Below are 20259 nucleotides of genomic sequence, written 5' to 3' on the forward strand. Positions count from 1 at the left end.
CAGAAATCATGCAGCCCAGGAGGAGAGCAGACTGCATGCCCACCTCCATCTCTGCCAGACACGCCTCACCCACTGCCAACCCTCCCCTGTCACCTTCCTTTCCCCTGCTCCCACGGATCATGCTGCGGTCAATGCAAGCCAAACTCAGCTCCTCTTTTTCGTACTGCTTCTCTTGCCCTGGGAAATTATTTTAATTCCTCCCTCTACCCACCTCTATTCTCTTATGTGGTGAGAAGCCAGGTCTGCCATGCCCACTGTTCTGCCTGGGAGGCTCTGCATCCCTTCCCTACCTCACACTCCCTTCCTAAACGACAGAAGGTGGCCGGGGATATTTTTGCCTTCCCTACCCTCATCCACCCAACCCTTTTCTCCCACTGCCACCTCCTCGGTGGGGGAGAGGGACATGCAGCCTTTTCCCCTGACTTCCCTAAGGAGACCAGCCCTCTTCCCTTCGCCCTGCCATCTTCTTACCTGTAAGAGGGCAGGACGTTCATGCTCTCCTCCACCCCGAGACCCCGGCAAGGCCCAATTCCTCCCCTCAAACTTCACCCCCACCCCCGGCCACCCCTGGGCGCCGTGGCGGGGCCGCGGGTGGCGGGGCCCGCATCCCCGGGCGCCCCCGCCGTCTCCATCCTGCCCGCTCCACCCGTGCCGCCCCCGGGAAAAGCCTCGCCTCGCCGCCGCCCCCCTTCCTCCTCCCACCTCCGCCGGCGAGGTGCGAGGGGCCGGCGCGGAGCCCCGCGCCCGGCGGTGTCGGGGAGGGGCGGAAGCGGGCGGGGGCGGCGGCGGGGAGAGCCCGGGTGCCGAGCAGGCCGCGTCGCGCCGACCCCGGCGGCGGCAGGGGCGGGCAGGGCCGGCGGGGCCGCCCGGTGTCTCCGGCACCTGGAGCGTGGCCTGCCCGTCCCTCCGCACGTACTCACCGCCCGGTTCGCCATTACGGAACCGCCGCCGCTGCCCGGCAGGAGGCGGCGATGCCCCACGCCTGTGACAGCTCCGCGCCGGGGCGGCCGCGGGCGGGCGCGACGGCTTCCCCTCCCCCCCGCGGGGATTCCCCCCGTGTCCCCCCCGCGGGAGCCGGCGGGCGAGGGCGGCACTCACCGTGCGGTGTCGCAGGCCGGCGGGCGGCGCGGGNNNGGCGCTCGGCGCTGTCCCCGCGCCTCTCCCCGCTCCTCCCCGCGGGCGCTGCGCGGGAGGGGCCCCGCGCGGGGGGGGAGCAGGGCGGGGGGCGAAGTTTCACTCGCTCCGCGCCGCGACCCCAGCGGCCCCAGCGAACCCGCGGGGACGGGCCGGGGGGCGCATTTGCATATTTGTCACCCCCGCGCTGATTGGCCGCCCGCGCGGGGGCCGCCGCCGCGCGCTGACACGGCGGCTCGGCTCGGGAGGGAGCGGCGTGAGGGGAGGAAGAGGCGGGCGGAGCGGGGACGGGGCGCGGGAAGGGGCGTGCGCGGGGCGGGGATGCGCGGGGGGCGGAGAGGGGACCCGGGAGCGTGCGAGTTTCCTTCCCGAGACACCTTCGCCCTCCCGCCGCAGCCCCCGCGGGAGGGGCAGCCCTGGCGGGGCGGGGGCGGGCGGCGCGGAGCCGATGGAGCGGGGCGTGCGGCGGGCTGGGCGCATCCAATATGGCCCCTGCGCCGGGAGAAACCAATCCCGGGCGCGGTTACTCCGGAGGCTCCGGCGGAGGCCGGGCCGGGATGCGGGGCAGGCCCCGGGCGGCGGCAGGGGGCGGGGGGAGCGGGGATTTTCCCTGGGAAAGGGAAACTTGGCGCTCTGGAGCGTTTTGGCGAGGCGCTCACGCAGCCGCTCTGGGCCTCCGTGGGAGCGCGCCCAGCAGCGGGAATGCCGCCTTCGCTCTGGGAGATCACGGGGCGCGCTTGACACCGGCACCGGGGATGGTGCTCGCTAGCCAAGGCTCTCTCTGCCTCCCTCTCCAGGCAGAGCCGGCAGCTCAGCCCGTCTGACCCAGCCGTGGCATCACCAGGTCTTCCACTGAAAGCCAGGGGCTTGCAGGGAGAGCGAGGGGAATTCCCGCCTGTTAAAGGCAAAGGCAGATGCCAGGCAGGACGAGTGTAGCAGCAGGTACACGTATCAAGCCGCTTCTGAATACATTTCTTGAACACGCTAACAGGGCACATACATTCTAACAAAGTTAACTATGAGCCTTTTCTTTTACATAATATTTTTTTCAAAATTATTGAAATGAAGTCCGTTAAACCACAAGTGTTGATTTGAAAATCAAAGTTTAGAAGTAACCATTGCCAAAGACACTTCAATGTTACCTGAAATAATTTTTTTTGAAGTGTCAAGCTACAAAGTTGTTGCAGGACTCATTTCCCTGTGGCAGGACAGCAGAGCAAAAAGCTTGAGGAGGGAGTTTCTAGCACAGCTGAAGGGAAAAACCTTTTTGGGTCTTGACTACAGCTTTATCTACTGTGGCAAATAAGTAGAGAAAAAAAAAGGGAAAAAAACCCACTTTAGGTGAACAGTTACATAACTCTTCTGAGTTGACCTAAAGACTAAATTAAGAATTCCAGGAATACAAGAAAATTCCCAGTCAGAATTACAGAATTACTTGGATATTGTGCCTGTGAGGACTACAGGCACAGGGGCAATCACAAATCTCACCCAAAGTCTTCCATTCCTTGGTAGCAGGGAATGAGGGATATATTTCTGATTCTCTCCAACCTGTTGCTTCTATGAGTAGGATATTATTTAAGGGAAATTTTGTCATTATATTAAGTATCAGATTTGTTGTGTATCTTATATGCTTAATTATATATTTAGAATTTGTAAATAGTTTCTCTACTGAGATTCTGTAGCTACAAGCATAAGGTAGGGTCTTACTCAGCATTAGTTTAGAAGACAAGCCTTTAAGCAAGCTACTTCAATGTTTTAGCTTTATGTTGTACCTTTATCTTTCTTCCTATCTCTCAATTCCTTAATCAGAAAAACTCCAATCTTCCTCTCAGACTATTCAGAAGACTATTGTTAATATTTACACTAAGCTTTCTGTGCTTTCTCTCTTCTTTTAGCCAGCTCTGTGGACTTTTTCTTTCTAATTTCCCTTTTTCTCACTAGCAATTGAAAAAAAAAACTTTAAAAAATAAATATAGCTGTTGTGTTTTTGTTTGTTTGTTTTTTTTTTAATCCTAATGGCTTCTAAATCAAAACTTTTATTTCTCTGCTCCTCTAGACCCCATAAAGAAATAAGCAAGTACTTAAAAAAAAAAAAGTTGGCCTTTACCCTTTACTTAGAATTAGGCAGCCAGTAGTAGTACTTCCTTAATAAAGCTATCAACACCAGTGTAACACTGGAGGGCTCTCAGCTCTGGATAGTGTGAATGGCAGTGTCATACGTTCAGAGCACAAGCTTGGTATCATAAATCACATGAATGACCAAAAATAGGATCATGTGACTGGTTATTCTGCTGCTCAAAAGGACGTTGAGACTCACGAGCACTAAATGTTTGGAGGTATCATTTTAGAATTTAGAAAACGAATAGGTTATATAAATATACAGAATTAAATGGTGATTTTTGTTTTAGGATTCATTTTCTTAAACATTTCTGTGTCTCATCAGTTTTGGAGATGGCTTTTAGACAGTGTTAATTTTTATTGCCATCAAACTTTCTGATATTTTACATCACCACCCTGAAATCCTACTGTTTTTTCAAGCAATCATAATTTGAACAGATTTTATACATTTTATGGTATCGTTATTTTCTGAGCAGCACTGCTTCACAAGGTAATTACATTGTCTTGATCACAGTGTATTGGTCACTCTTTTGAAATGTTTGGTTTGGTAAAAGCAAAAGAAAACTTTGTCCCTTTGTCTCTACATCGGAGACATTTCTTCAGATGTCTCATGTACCACAGATTTAGAACACATGCATTTTTTCATTTTCTTGGATCCCACAGAACTATAGTGTTTTATTCTGCCTTAGGATTTACCATGTGTGTCTTGTAACCATTGTAGTCTATAGAGGGAGAGGTCCTCTGTACTCAAAACAAGAACACTCATCCTTTATCCTTCTGTAAGCAAGGAATAAAATTTTGCAAGAAAAACTCTAACAGAGGAAATCAGTTGCTGTACTTTCCTGTACTTTGGTTATCCATGGAAGTTGCTGCAGAGGTGTTGAGGTTAGGGCTCAAATGACCCATTGAATCATTTAGGTAGGAAATGACCTCTAGGATCAGTCCAACCATTGCCCCAGCACTGCCAAACTCACCACCAGCTCATGTTCCTCAGTGCCACATCTGCATGCCTTAAATCTCTCCAGGAATGGTGACTCCACTTCCCTGGGCAGCCTGTTCCAATCCTTTGCAACACTCTTGGTTAACAAACTTTTCCTTATCTCCAATCTAAACCTTCTCCGGCACAATTTGAGGCCATTTCCTCTTGTGCTATCGCTTGTTATTGCGGAGAAGAAACCTTCCCCCCACCTGACTACAACCTTCAGGTAGCTGGAGAGAGCAATCAAGTTCTCATTTAACAGATTCCTCTGTTGCCACAGTGACTGCTTTGATCGTTCTGCAGTAGCCACCCTGTGGGACTTGGGAAAGCAGAGAGCAGCGAGTGCACAGATCGCTGTGCTGGAGCAGCTCTCCCTGTCCTGCTGATGTGCTCCAAAAGCCTGGTTGGGATCTGGGATGCAGCTGAAGACCTGCAGTGCCACACAGAACAAGCCCTTGCTGAGGTGTTCATCTGCTCTGTGTGTGCCTCTGCAGCCTGCAGCATGAGCAGGGAACACAACACTTTCTCCAGGTAGCTTCTGGAGTTGTTAACAACGCTAACTGAGGGGCTCTGCTCACATAATTTTGCCTGTGAATAAATTCAAAGTCACATGTTCCCATAAGGTTCAATTGGGGAGCTCTGCTTGTTTCGTTGTGCTGTCATGTGGCAGTTTGTGGGTTTGTGTGAGCTGGAATGAACACTGCAACTCCTGCAGGGAGCAGCTATGCTGTGCACCTGCACATCTGAAACACTGCAGATGCAAAGGAAGTACCCAGAAGCAGATGGTTTCTCTCATGTCCTAGCAGAGGCAGATGTAAACCAAGATAGCACTGTAAATCTTTTTAGATTAGGACAAAATTTAATTCATTCACAGTGCTTGAGAACAATTGCATCCAAGGATATATGGATCAGAAAGAGAAGCTGGAATTCTGTATATAAGCCTTTCATAATGTGATAAACAACTACAAATAAAGATCTGGTTGCTAATTAAATGTGCAAATAATCTGCTTTAGAAAATGGAAAGCAGCTAGAATATTCTACTTTTAATATATCCTAAAAGTTTACCTGGCAACTGGATACTACTGATGTAAATTGAGTAAAACTGCAGTTAAGGCATCAGAATGCTGATTTCTGAAACTATTTTCATTGCTATTTCCTCAAACACCTACATCTGTGTCTGCTTACCACAATGACAGCCACAAGTACATTGTTAATTGATGAAACCCTAATGATAGTACTGAAATCTGTCATGAAATAGGAGGCATGAAAGAAGAATATTTTAAAACTGAGCTTACTGAAAAGTTATTTTTCTACTGTACTATGTTTTTCATTAAGAAACTTATAAACCATATTTTAAGGTAACTCCTGGCAGTGCCCAATTTTAGCATGGCCAGGAGTGCTAAAACTTTTAGCAAAGGTTTTCTGCATTGTCTTTAGAAAGAGCAGAAGTTTGTATCTTGATAGGCTGAGATCAGTTTGTGAATCTAGGCAAGCTGAGATTTGTGAGCTGAGGTTTGAAGTGTAGTCTGTAAAGATCACTTTCAAAGAAGAAGGGACCTTCTCTAGACTCTTGTGTTAGGAAAAAAATAGCCAGTTAAGCTCAGCTAAAGGTTTTGATGACCACATGGATCTCACATCACCAGATTCTCTCTTGTCTCCATAAGGCAGCACTGAGGCCTCGTTGCAGTTTTCTGTAGAGTGGTTTTAGTAGGGGGAAGTTTTCAAGAGAGAAAGACATCAATTATAGCTGTATAAATGTGAGGTTTTGCTGTTTTGCTCTTTCCACAGTCTGTGAAAGGAAAGATGTGTGCTGATGGGTGCAGGTATGGGTGTTCATGTCTGTTCACTAAGTCTCCGCTGACTTCAAGCAGCAGATTCATTGCCGAGCCCAGTTAGCCTGGCTCCTGAAACAGACAGTCTGGGTCTGCAGAAGCCTCAGTTTCTGAACTTTAAGGTAAAATGACAGGTTTGAGGGGTGAACATGGGGTAGGTGGTTCAGGAAGGCTGTTCAGCTTCCAAGTTCCTCAGCCAATGGGAAAAGGAAGAGAGCACCCTGCAGCCAGGAGTTTAGGGTAAGAGCAGTGTGCGCCCTCTGAAACCTCGAGAGAGAAAACTGTGCAGGCATGGGCCCCAGTGGACTCTATCCCTTTATTGGAATAAAGATACAGGACTCCTCTGTCTCCTTTGTGGACACTGGCTTGTCGTAGTGTGGTTTTCCATACAAAAGCCTCTAGTAAAAGTTTGGTAAAGGGTGAGAAAATATTGATGTATTACCCAATTCTGAATACTATACCACACAACACTTCAGAATAGTTGAAAAGTGTAGGCACACAGTTTGTGGTGACTGGGAGTGGGGCTGGCCCAGCCCCATCCCCAGTGGGTGCAGCTGTGAGCAGCAGGTGAGCAGCACTGGCAGCAATGAGCCATGGAGTGCCCAGGGGCACTGACCAACCACCAAAGGGAGCAGAGGCACACAGGGGCAGGGCATGAACATGAGGGGATAAAAGGTTGGGCTAAAGACCAGGCAGGGCAGATGTTTGCAGCCTTCTGAAGCGCTGGGGCGTTACTCTGTACGGGTTGAAGCTTTCTGGAGCTGTATGCTGGTATTCTGTGTATCATGACTGTCTCAACTGTGATGTATGCTGTAACAAAAAAGAGGTTTAGAAACTCTTCAGGTAGTGTGAATGTACAAAATAGAAGTAAGTTGTTAATTTGTCAGTTGCTTATTCTTGTACTGTAATAGGGAGGGAATCCTCCTAAAGGAAAAATGAGTTAGGTAGTTGAGAGTAATTTTAAACCATAAACAATAGACTTTGAGGGCTTGTCCCTGTAGCTCTACTAAACTTTTTGATGTCGTAGATTGGGTACTGCTTTCAGTCAGTTCATAGCTAGCTGTAAAACTAGGCAACATTGGAATCCCTTAAACTTGAGGGAAAACATAAAACCTCCCCTTGGTTATTAGAGTTCATTTAAGCACCTGTGAAAACTGAGCTGGAAATACTGTCTTATGTAAAGTGGGCATCCATATATCAGCTGTAAGCAGCATATTAAATAAATCCCTAAAATGCTACGTTTTAATTCAGTACTGGAGTGTGACAGGGAGGCCGAGCATGGCCGAGCAAGGGTCTGTGCCCGGTGCGCCCAACCCGCTCGTTGTTCCTCCGTGCAGAAAGGTCCTGCTGCCCTCCTGTGGTCCTTCCCATTGACGCGGGTTTGTTCTGAAACTACTGGAATATTCATTTTCTTTTAAAGCTGAATTTTTAGCTGCCTGTAACATGAAAGATGCTTTTATCTGTATGAAAGAGCTAGTTCTAGGATATGGAATGTTCTTCTGTGGTAAAGTTACCTTTGTGGATGGCAGGACAGCAGTAGATGTCACTTATCCCAGCTTTTGTAAAGCTCTTCATCACATGTCTTGCAGTATTCATCTGTCCGAGTTAGGATTTCATGCTCTGAATGGGTAAGTAATCAGATAAATGGAAAACTGGATGAACAGGCATGGGAGTGTTTAATACTCTGTACAAATGGTGGTAACAGAAAAAATACCCCAGGGATCCATACTGAGACTAGTTAAACTAAAGTTAACAGCTTTATTAGCTGCTTAGAGAGGTTTGCAGGTGACAAGAATATGAGTAGGGCCAGGTAATGTGCTGGATGACAAGGCTGTCACTCTGATCTAGATAAGACTGGCAAGGATGTGCTTTCCTGAAGCTTGTTTTCTAATATCTGAACCCATTCTAGGAATCTGATATCTCCTGTGGTATCTTGAACATATTGAGAAATGTGTTTCATAAATCTAAATAATGTAATATGCCAAGCCAACAAGTTGAGTCTTTGTTTGATGAAAAACGTGGGTTATAATTTGTTGCTTTACAAAATTTGTGGTGAAACTATAAACCCATGATTAAGTCTCTTGTCATTGTTGGCTTCAATAAGTAAACCTCAAATTTCCACTGAGGTAATAGCCAAGTAATCATGAAACTGAAAACGAGTTCATGAGTTCAATTCTTTTATAATTCTCTAGTGTTAACTGAGACTAAAACTCACCTGGCAAATTTGAAAAAAAAATATTTTTTTTTTGGTGTCAATGATACTAATAATTTCTAAAGTGAACTTTCTTCTCTTTGATTTTAACTGAATTCATGCAGATGAAAGATTGTAGTTCAGCACCGGTGTAAAAGAAATATATTACTGTAAACTTGATCAGTACCATACAGCTGGTGCAAAAGGCTGTCTTGTGAGTTCCTGAGGTATGATGGAGTAACTGCTAATGTTATTGAGTTCTGTAAATGGTGTAGCTGAGCACTTGATTACTACAGCACATATGTTTTAACTTGCATCCTCTGCCCTAGACCAGGAATCCCACTGGTCTGTGCAGTGCACCTCCAGAGTGGCTCTGTGGGACTGCTGTGCCTGCCATAGGGTTTGCAGCAGGATACTGACTGTAAGATTTCTGAACCTAAGTTTTGTGTGCATGTGCCCCAAAGTGTCTTGTCCTGAGAACTGATTCGAGGTGAGCTCTGTGGGGTTCAGCAGTCTTTTGGCTAAAGTGCTTTGGGCAATCCTGAGTTCTGTAAGAGCCACACAAACAGGCTGTGCCTGTTCTGCCCATCTGCAGGACTGACACTGTCCAAGAGGGAGTGAAGGCAGAACAGAGATGTGTCTGCCTGCCAGGGATTTTAGCAAGCCAAAAACAAAAGAGAGGTTTTGTTTATTGGTGTTTTGTGGTAATTTGGACCTATCTGCTTAAATTCAGTTGAAATAGTTCTTTGAATCTGGGCCTAAACAAATGAAGTTCCTGTGGACCTTGACTCTCTAGGCTGAAGTCAAATATTTAACATCTGCTTACAAGTGATTAGTTAATATGGTAAGATGAACTTTTAAAGAGGTGCAAATGTTCTGACTTGCATTTCTTGCTAAGCTTCCCTTCTGTAAAAGTTCTTTACAAGTCACAAACTGGAAGAATATGGTGAAATGAAACTCAAAGGCCTTTATAATTTTTACCTGTGGAAACATTACTGAAGCAGTAATGTGCGACCTGAGTGTGTTTCTCAATGATTGAGGATTACTGCATGTAGAAAACTAGATCTGTGCCAAGAAAATTAGAAATTTGAGTCTTAGCAAAACATTGCCTAGGAGATAACATGCCATCACTTTTTAGAAAATTAATTCTACTGTGATTCCTGGGCAACAGAAGGAATAGTGGGAGTACTGTTTCTGTGTTACTTGTTTAGATTTGTATTGCTGCTTTAAACTTTAGTAACTCCTCAGGTGTTTGTAAGTGGTCTTATATTTTGTAATCCTTTGGGATACTAAAATTGACCTTAGTAGTCGTCTTAACTGCTGACTTAGTTAACTTCTGTTATTCACAAAAAATGAGATGTTAAAATATTTGTTCTACCTAACTAGGTATGCAAAACCTGTACAGACTTTGATCACTATCTTCTAATGGCTCCCCACAGTCATATGGGAATTAAGATTGCATTTTGGCTATACTGGTTTTGATTTCTTAGCTGCTTTATTGCTTTTGCTCTCCCTACTACTGTTTTACTTTTTTTTTTTTTAATTCCTCTAATAGTTACTCCAGTTACTAATAGTCCTCCAGTCCTTGTCAGTTGAGTTATTTAATGCCTAAATTGGAAGGCTACTTGGATTGTGGATGCATGCATATGCACGGGGTTTTGTGGTTTGGTGGGGCATTTTTTGGGGGGTTTTTTTAGTGGTTTTTTTTTTGCTGTTGGTTTTTTTCCTTTATTTGTTTTTGGGGGGGGTTTTTTAGTGTTTTTTTTTTTGCTGTTGGTTTTTTTCCTTTATTTTAAATTTTATTGAGTTTTCAGGTGGGTTTTTTTTTTTGTTTTGTTTTTTGTTTTTTGTTTTTTTTTTTCCCCCAGTAGCATTTAATAAGAATGTGCCCCTTGATTGTGGCTCTGAAGAAACTGGTTTTTGGCTTCCCTTATTTGGAAGTTAGGAAGAAATAAATAACCTAAATTCTACTGAACTTAATAAAAAGGAAAATACTTGTCTTTTGCTTGTTTCTATGAGCATTTTTTATCAGTTTTAGAACAGATAGATGGAGGAGGTGTGTGTATGTATATATAAACTGTATATATACAGTGTCATGCCTTCAGAAGAGGTAGTTAGTAGTGCAAATTCTTCCAAACCTCATAATATCTTTAAGTCTACTTCTGCAAAAATGAGATTTGACTGCTCACAAGAGGGCACTGCACCTCTACTTTTGTGCATGTTATTGTGAGCTATGAGATCTAGAAACAGAAAAAGAAATAATATTATTTTCAAGTGTATTTTTAAAACAAGGCTCTTACCAGTATAGGTTGCTGGTTTGGTTTTGGTGGTTTGTTTTTTTGGTATTTTTGGGCCTTTTTTTGTTGGTTGTTTGGGGTTTTTTTGTTTTCTTTTTAAGCAGAATTTAAGGCATTGGAAGTAATACAGAAATTAGAGTTGGGAACTTTGAATGGAATGTCCCTTTGTCAGCTTCAGGGTCAGAGTATTGTAGCTGGTGATGACTGAGTGAGACAAGTAAGATAAAGAAAGTTGTGATCTCATTCAAAAAAAAAAAAAAAAGGGGAAGACTGTCTGACCATAATGAAGTAATTTATTTACTTATCAAAGCCTTAAGTGTCATTAGACAGCTCAGTAGGCAAGTCATCATGAGAGGAGTGTTCACTTAGTAAAGATTAATTATAGCCTCCAGCATATCAAGTTTATTATGTCCAATAAGTATGTCAAACAGCTGGAGGAACATGTTTGTCTTTACACTTGATAGCATTCTTTTGCCTCAAGGTCTGACTCCTGAAGAATAATTAGTTGATGTGGGTGAATTGTTTCTAATTCTGCAAAATGTTTTTTGGTGTGTATGTAATTCTGCGCTCTGAGTAAAACAAAATTAAGTATTGGCTTGCATGCCAAAGTTGTGAATACATAACTCTAATAGTGCATGGACTCTAAAGAACACTGGGGTTTTGTTTCTTTTTTTTTTCCTGGTACTTAATATATACATTTATTGTATTTAAGAATAATTGTTGAATAATTTTTGTTTTAGGGTGATTTTTCTCAGAGGAAATATGAAAGACTGGTAACTGAAAAATTGTTGGGCTTTTAGTGTCTACCTGCTGAAGAAAATCTTATAACAAGCTGGCTTTACAATTTTCCATAATGGCTCCTTCTCTTCTGATATTACTTCTCATTAAATGGCATAGACAGTCACAAAGTTGGTTATGTAAAAGTCTCTGTCACTGAATAGACAAGGCAGGTTTGGAGCCACATTGCAAATAGCAATAGGGTCCATAAAAAACCATGAAAAAAAATCTGTACTTGTATGTAATCTATTATATACTTTTGAAAAGCACATATACTATAGGATTATGAAGGGGGTGCAGGGATCTGATAAAAGCTACAGGAAACACCCAAATGTACAATGAGAAAAACAGATTACTACAAGAAATGAGTAAGAAATAGTGTAAGGTGTCTCAATGGAGTAAGGAAAGCTTCTGATAACAGAATGAATTTGGGATCTCCAGGACAAGATTTAGCTAAAAAAAAAAAAAATAAAAATTGGTTTTTATACAGTGCTCTGAAGGTGATGTCAAAAAGGAAGATAATTTTTTTTTTAAACAATAAGAGCTTCAGATTGCTCAAAATTCAAAATTGTGCCTACCTCTCACCAGACAGCTGTTGGGACAGACTTGTTATGGTATGGTTTTGAAACAGAGGGAGAGCAATAATTCTTAAATAGGAATGTCTAGATAAACAACAAAAAACCCATGTCAGTCTTTCTTTGGAAATAAGTGATAAGATCTGATTTGAAAGTAAGTGATTAGATACTCTTATAAAAATAAAGCTTTAGACTGCAGTAAACCTGCACTGGCTTTTCATCTGGCTTTCTCCTTGTTTTGCTCTGCAGTTTCTGATTCCTGAGGTACTGGGTCAGGCTGTTACTGTCTGTCATATCTTCCTGGAATGCGTAGAACTTTTATTCTTTCTTGTCAGAATGGGGTTCTTGTGAGATTTATAACATGTATTAAGCAGAGGGCTTTTGTGTAGTCTTCAAGAGAATGGTTTATTAAGTGTGAGCTGACCAAGTGTGTGTATGTACAGCAAACAATGTCACCAATTAGGTAACATCTTTGGCAAATAGACAAAAGCTTAGAATCTCAGGAGCTTTATCATATTTCATGTTGTAGGCTTGCTATTTCTTTCTCCATCACCTGGCAAATGGCAGAAATTTGGCATTTAACAATTCAGTACAGTAGACCTTTTACTGATATTGAAAAAGCTTGCACATGAATTTTAGAGCAACAACTCTTAGGAATTCTAAAAGCTTAGTTCTTAAACTTAGTTCAGTGGAATTTTCAAGTACTGTAACGTATTCACTTCTTGTTTTTTCTTGCAGCCAGCCAAACACAGATTGTGTTTTTAAAGAGAGAACAGATTGTCGTGGTTCCTTCTCCTTCGTGTACAGAAACACAGTGTATTTGACAGCAGCAGAGCAGCACGTTAGGATGGAGGCACAAAGATAGCTTGAGAGAACACTCATCAGTATGTGCTTTTTTATTCTTACAAGTTAATAAATAGCAAGTAGACATTGCTTTAAGAGTGTACTGCCAAATTAATCCTTTATATTTACTAATGAAAAATTATTAGGAAATGGTGTCTTTTCCTATTGCTATTTGGAACTTAATATGTACTTGACATGAATTTCATTTAACAAAATCTTTTAAGGTTACTTAGCTGAGGTAGGCAGACAACTTCTTAGAGAAGCATAATATAGATAGAGACTATTACAAGTCTTGTTTGGCCATTCAAATTAAAAAGATCTGATAAATACAGAGATGAAAGTGTATACTTTGTGCTGTTGGAAGTTTTAACACTTCCTTTGTAGTTTCACTAAAAATGCAGAGCACAGTAGTGGGGAAGGAAGTAATATGTGAAGTATACCCAAAATTTAAGTATCTTGATTGTGTACTTGCAATGTAATTAGTTTCTTCTTCATGCCTGGAAATGCTTGACTGGTGGATCTGGCTGTTGGCTATCAAACTCTGGTCACTAGGAGGTAACACGTGTAAAAACATTAGCTGAATGCATGACAGAAAGTGAATCTCCAGAATATGTCAATGAGCCTTGTCATCAGTGTGCAGTGCTGAATAAACATTTTCACTGGAGCAGAGGACAGCTCTTATGTTATGGAAACCTTTTTCAGATGTGCTAAACAAACTGAGCATATCTTCTTGCTGTGGCAAGATGTGGCTGTGATACAAAATCTTTCCACACAAGGGCTCAAACTGAAGATTGCTGGATCTTCTATAAGAAGTTGAGTCTTCCTGCTCAAAACCAGTTGTAGATCTAATATCTTACTGTGTGCTGTAGTCATAGCATGAAATCAATAATGTGCTCCTGTATGATTCATTGAAGTAGCCTGAAATGTTTAAACACTGTATTTGGCTTTCCAGCAGACCTGTATTTTTAGGGGTCATATCTGCAAAACCTTCTACTTTGTTACCTGTGGTAATGAGGAAAAACTTTTTCAGTTTAGCTGTTTGACTATGGTGTAGAGACTTGCTATGAATATTATAGATGATTTGGTTTGAACAAGCATTTTTTTATCTTTTCAATTACTGTTAGTGCCAAAGCAATTCCACATTTTAGCTAGGTATGATAAATGCTAGACTGAGGACCTTGTATGTGAGTGAATTCACCTCTTTATAAACAGATTCTGGGAGAATGTTTCTATGCTACTTGAATAAATGTGTACTTCTTTAATTAAGAAATAGGAAGAAGTCTTTAAAGTCTCAGTTTGTTTAAATTTTTCACTGTAAAAAATATGCAATTGATTAGAGCAAATTCCTGTGAGAAGCTGGGATGAAGATAGAAATTATCTAGAGAAAGCATGAACATATAAATCATTTTATGGCCATTTGGAATCTATCTAAAGCTGTGAAGTTGGGATGAAGATAAAAGTTATCTAGAGAAAGCATGAACAGGGTAATATAAATCATTTTATGGCCATTTGGAATCTATCTAAAGCTGTGAAGAGTTGTTCCAGAAGAGCTGTGCAAGGGGTAATGGGAATGCTCAGATTCATGTGCTTATATGACTTCTTAGGCTGGTCTCTGTTGCTTCTTGTAACTTTTCTCAGTCTATCCTAAGTAATTTGGGACCCAAACCCCTTTGTTCTCTCTTGTCGTGACAGTAAAATTGTTCAGTTAGATTCAGGGTGTTGTTTGTACAGTTATCACTTTATCATTTAAATTATAATTTATTCAAGTGTTGGATGCTTTTTACAAATTGTGCTGGAAAATTCCTTTTAAGAGTTTGGAATGTTTCTTCAATTACTGGCTTGAATATCTGAAATTTATGCAGATGACCCCTCATGACTAACTGGCTTAGTAGTCACTGTGCCTTGGCTTCTTCAAACCCTGGAGCTCCTCTGCTGAACTAATCTGCAATGCTTGTGGCCTGCCTGGTTTAAAAGTGCATTTGACTTTCATCTTTGGACTTTGCATGGAACTTGCTACAAAAGGTTTGAGAGAAGGTGTTCTTCTGGTTTTAGGGGAGGTAGATGAAAGCTTGTCCATTCAAACTGGGAGAGGCACAGTCAAAATCAGACTGCTTTGTAAATGGGGTCTACTTGGCAGCCTTGAAATATTGGAGATGATGGACTCGTTATGAGATTAATTAGATGATCTCCCTTGCTGTCAGGAGAAATAAAGGGTACAAAACCACTTAATTAGAACAGCACAATATAATGAATAATGTGTTTCAGTGAGGACTTTTTTATTCTGATTTTAGTATGCTTCTGTAAAAGCACTTGGCAAGTAATAATCTGTCTAATAAGTAGACAAAGGAAAGAAGTTGTCTTTTAGTTAATTTACAAAAACTGTCTTAGTTAATCTATTAAAAATTAGTGAAGTGGCCTACTGCATGTTTAAGTTGGAAACACGTTCTCATTTTTCTGGCCGTTATGTACTTCCAGTTGTGAAAAGGAAACACAGGATGGAAAAAAACCTAGTATTGTTGCTATGGGAGCAGTAACTTTGTGCAATTGAGTAGAAGTTGTTGCTGTTGAGTTTGCAGCACATCAGTACCTGGACTAAACCAGACTGGAGTGGAGGGAGGTCAGAAACTTAGAGGATGGGATATAAGTATAACCAATAACAGCTTAAGCCATTTTCAAATACTCTTATGTCAAGTGTTTCTGCTTTGTTGTCAGTGGCCAATAATACAAACAGGCCATTAGTACTTCAGTTGAATGATTTCCTAATTTGAAGCAATCTGCTTTGAAATTTTTTCAGCATTTTCAGGGATCTAATGAAGAGCCTTAGAGAAAAAGTGTTTGCTTTCAACAGATAAAGGAAGTAAATGTGTTAAATAGATATTTGAAAGAAATGCCTGACCCTGAAGGCTGGCAAACATGGTTTTGGTAGTGGACAAAGACAAAACTGAACTAAAAGCAGAATGCTGTGAGACCACAGTAGTCCTAAGTAGCAGAACAGTGTAATTGAAGGCATCTCTTACCCTTGAATATTTAAGACAGTATCACCTCTGAGCGTGTCTTCTATTTAACCTAAGATACTGTGATTAATCCTGAAAAATCATGGTCACCAGGTGTGGCTCTTGTGGCTATCACAGACTGTATAATATTGCACTATCATCATAGTATTCAGCTACCATCTAGTGGAGGATTTGTGACAGTGTTCTGAAAATGCAGACCAGTAAAAATTCCAGAGTAATTAGTACTTGTCTAGGTATTGCCCTTTAGGGAACTGCTGAGGTTTTTGTCGGACTGTAGTCCTTACAAGTAAGACCATATTGACTATTAAAGGCAACCTGAATTAAAAGGAGGAAGGATACTGAAGTGTATGAAGAATATAAATGGTGAAACAGAAATGTAAAATTGTGTTCCTGGGGTTTTCTTATAAAAACAAAAATTACACATGTGCTACTTTAGCATTTGAATGCCTCCATCATCCAGTCTTGTATTTTCAAAATGGACGTGCTGGGTTAATTCAGTTCAGATCAAAATCCTGGAGGCTACACTTGTGATTGTGTGGACCTCATTTATGACTATGTGTAATTTTTAAGCCAAGCTCACTCCAAAAGCCCCTTAGGCTGGGTGTTCCAGTATTACCAGTATAGCCAAGATGACTGAACTGAGGTGAAACTCATCGTGGTTTAGAGGATTTGGCTGAAATGCACTTTGTGTGCTAGAAAGAGAAAATGTGGTCTCATACTGTGTTTAAAAACAGTGAAAGAGTAATGGCAAAATGTTCCAGCACAGCTATAGATCTTCTCTGTCTAATCCTCATACTTGCATTCAGCTGGTTTTTTTTTTGTCTTCTGGAACACCTGTATTCTGCATGCCCTTTGATTGTCAGAGATTAAACTAGCTCTAGCCTGAGGATAGAAAGAACTTTCCTCCTAAATCCTTTTCTAATTCGATAGAGGGGGGTCTCCTTCAATGATCAAGGTTTGTCAGAGGTTGTCCTCTCTAGATTCCTGGGTATATTATGGAGAGTTGCAGCTCAGCTACAATGCATTGCTGATGGAGGGCTGTGCAGGAGGGAGGATCTTCCCATAGTCTAATCTGTGTGTGGAAGCACACAGGAGATGTGGATGGCTATAAGGTCTGGTATTGTTGAGTACTTCTCTAGGACAGAGTTCTGAGGAATACACCTTTGCAGTAACTTTAAAAAATGGAGAAGAGAGTTTTATTAATGGGAAAACAAGCACTAGAGGTCCATTTGTACCTGAGGGTGCTACTGGCTTGTAGCTAGTTTGTATGGATTTTAACTGTTTAAAAAATGTAGAAGAGAGTTTTATTCATGGGAAACCAAGCACTAGAGGTCCATTTGTACCGGAGGGTGCTACTGGCTTGTAGCTAGTTTGTATGGATGGATGACAGTATGGGCCAGTCCCTTTGAATTCTTTGTGTATCACTCACTAGAAGATTTCTTGTGTGTTATGATTCTAAACCAACAAGCAATGTAAGTTAGCTTGTTGGTTTAGAATCTGGTAGAGATGTGCTATTTGACAGGCCTGGGTTTTAAGAATATATTTTAATATTCTCGCTTGTTTTTCAACTGAAAACTTCAAAATACTTCAGAGTTGAGAAATTTCCTTTTTTTTTTGGGGGGGGGAGGGGTGTTTGAGTTATTTGTTTTGATGGATTTCTTGTGGGTTAGAATGTAAGTTACCTTGTTGGTTTAGAATCTGGGAGAGATGCGCTATTTGACAGGCCTGGGTTCTAAGTATGTATTTTATATTCTGGCTTGTTTTTCAACTGAAAATTTCAAAATACTTCAGAGTTGAGAAAGTTCCTTTTTTTTGGGGAGGGCGGAGGGGTGTTTGAGTTATTTGTTTTGATTTGCATTTCTTAAGTCTAAGATTTAAGCTTATATTTAATGAGGGTTTGGGCATGTGGACTTCTCTTACTTCTGAGACAAATGTTTCAAGCAACGTGTCTCCCTACACTTGAGGCTTTTTCTTGGCCCTGGCAAATTATTTATCCCTCATGAATGGGTTGAGGAGTTCTATTAAAACTTGCATTGAAACTTGAAGACTTGGACTCAAAGCCATTAAAACAACAGGAACAAAACTATGAAGGTGTTACTGTGCATTTAAAGTAACTTTTAATTATATAGCAGTATAAATTATTATTCTGAAGATGTGTACAAGCTTGCTAATTTGACAACATGCATTTTCCCCTTTTTCAAACCCTGTTTCCTAGTATGGAGCTTTAGAATATTTAAAAGTTAAAATAGGCTTTCTTGGGCAAGGAAATTGAGTTACTCTGTTGGGAAAAATATTAATGGAGAACAGTTTCCTACTCTCAAAAATTTTCTTTTGCAACCTGCAGTAAACCATGGCTCTTTAATAGCTGGTGTTTGAGTAGCAGGATCAGTGAGTTGTTACAGAAACTAGAGATACTAGATCTTAACAATTCAGTAGTGAAGGCTGTTTAGCTTGGAGTTCCTTTCCTTGTTCTTCTTTCCTGCAATGCAAGGAGCCATCTGTAGGCATCTGCAAAAGAAGATAAATCTTTTCATTTACTGCTTAAGACTAAATGGGTTGCAATACCAGTAAGAGCACAAGAGTTGTAAAATCTGTCCAGAAGCCTGGAGGCCAGCCTGAGGAAGAAGAAAAAAATTAAGACCTCCTGGCACAAAAACAACTGCTGATGCTATAAAGGACAGTGCATGTGACTGAACAGGCTGAAATTGGATATTGATGTGCTCCAAATACACACTGTAACTATGAAGTAAGCAACTTGTTTATTGGCATTTTGTGCTTGAAAGGATTGATCTTTGTGTTACTGACACTGGAGCTAAAGGCAGGTTTTGAATTGGATCTTAAGGGAATCTGCATTGACAGACCCTGGTGTGAGATCTGCTATCTCAGCTGATGAATTCACTGCAAGAATATGAAGGAAGCCTATGAGAAGCCTTGCTGTCAACATATCCTCCTGGCAACTTGTGCTGAATCTGAAGTCATCTCACAGAAATCAATGAGGCCCTAAATCTTGGACATTACTGGTTTTACAAAAAAAGCCAAAATATACATTTATTTATATGTTTTAATTCCCTGACTCTGAAACAGTTTCTTTTGCAATGACTTTTGAGTATAAATAACAGATGAAGTCTGAAATTGGTGGCAAGATCCATGTGATAGGGGTTTTTGGAATTAAGTCTTGCCATCTTCACTTAAAAATACTTTTTACAATTAACTGAAATTCCAAGAAAGGTGGGTTAGATAAAGTGAAATCTTATGTCCATATCCTTCTCCTCTCCTAGGAGTAGGACACTCAGTGCCTCCGAACATACTTGGTGAGCCCTATTACATTTTTCTAGAAGTGCTAATGACCCTGAGATGAGCTCAGTTGGTTTGAGTGTGGTGCTTGTGATGCCAAGGTTGTGGGTTCCATCCTGGGTCTCTTCACTGTTCTGTGGTTCTGTAAATCTCTGAAGCAAAGGACTTAAGCTACTGGTTAAGAAAATCTCTGCAGGCAAAGCCCACTGGAGGGCAGTGTTGTAAAAGGAATTGCGGGACTTAGAGCTGTCCCACCTCAGGGAATCCTTGCTGAGGGCCAGCAGGAAAGAAAGAATGCAAACACTAACCTTGCATAGCTCCCTTAAAATATGTAGCCTTTCAGATTGGTAGATTTAACTGTCAAGGCTTTGATTTAATTTTTTCCATGGTTCTGAATTGAAGGCTTTTAAGTCTTTCACCCAGTGCTTATGCTCTCGAGCTTTTCTGTGGCCATTGTGGAAGCAGGCCCTGTTGGTCACCTTTGGGCACCTGTAGCACTGCCATGGGGACTATCCTGAGATTTCTTTTTCTGTGACTCCAATATGCTGAGCTCCTTTAAATTGTTTTTGATGTTGTGTCAATTACGACTCCAGAGGGGTACAAATTACTTCTAAATTTGGAGCTAAGCAATAGTGAAAGATAAGGTCAGTGGCTCAGCGGAGAATCCTGCTGGGAGGAAACATGTGCTACCTCTAAACTACAGTTACTTTGGAGCTTACCATTTCCTTTGTTCTTCAGTGGATGAAAAAAACTACTTTTGATTTACAGAAATATGATGGTGGCACTCTGGGGAGAGTTGAGAATAATGTTTGAGATGTAAGATTTTGATTATAGTAAATGTTTCAAACTGCTGTGTACTTAAATGTGAGAAGAAATATTCTTTATGTACAGTTAAATTGTAATGAGTTTCGGCTTGCTGTCTTTAGATGATGAGTCATAATAAAATGGAGATAGATAAGTTTGGATGTGTCGTGGAAAATACTAGAATTAAAATCTATTCTAATGTAAACATATTTTAGTCTCTTACAGTGCAGTGAGAAAAATAATTACTTTTCAATGAACAGAGGTGTGGTATAGCTAGATAATACCATAAAGAAACTAAATTCTTCAAATGAAACACTTAGATCAGTGGAAAATTAACTATGGTTTATTCATGAGTTTATGCATGTAGCTTGAGAATACTTGAAACATAATAAATTCTGTGA

General features: G+C 41.5%; 2 protein-coding genes across 2 annotated transcripts in view; one reads left to right on the forward strand and one right to left on the reverse strand.

Annotated features, from left to right (window-relative positions):
* CHD9 (chromodomain helicase DNA binding protein 9) overlaps positions 1-1185 on the reverse strand; it is an 87481-nt gene extending 86296 nt beyond the window's left edge. The window contains exon 1 of the mRNA XM_039721099.1: positions 1099-1185. The gene's annotated coding sequence lies outside the window, so the exon portion shown is untranslated. The remainder of the gene's footprint in view (positions 1-1098) is intronic.
* On the forward strand, positions 404-2626 carry LOC120508170 (translation initiation factor IF-2-like). The gene is made up of 2 exons (XM_039721549.1): positions 404-984; positions 1075-2626. The coding sequence occupies exons 1-2, from the start codon at positions 404-406 to the stop codon at positions 1901-1903; spliced, it is 1410 nt and encodes a 469-aa protein (XP_039577483.1). The 3' UTR covers positions 1904-2626.
* The last annotated feature ends 17633 nt before the right edge of the window (positions 2627-20259 follow it).

This window comes from Passer montanus, unplaced genomic scaffold, assembly GCF_014805655.1.
Source record: "Passer montanus isolate IOZ18808 unplaced genomic scaffold, ASM1480565v1 scaffold45, whole genome shotgun sequence".
NCBI classification, from domain to species: domain Eukaryota; kingdom Metazoa; phylum Chordata; class Aves; order Passeriformes; family Passeridae; genus Passer; species Passer montanus.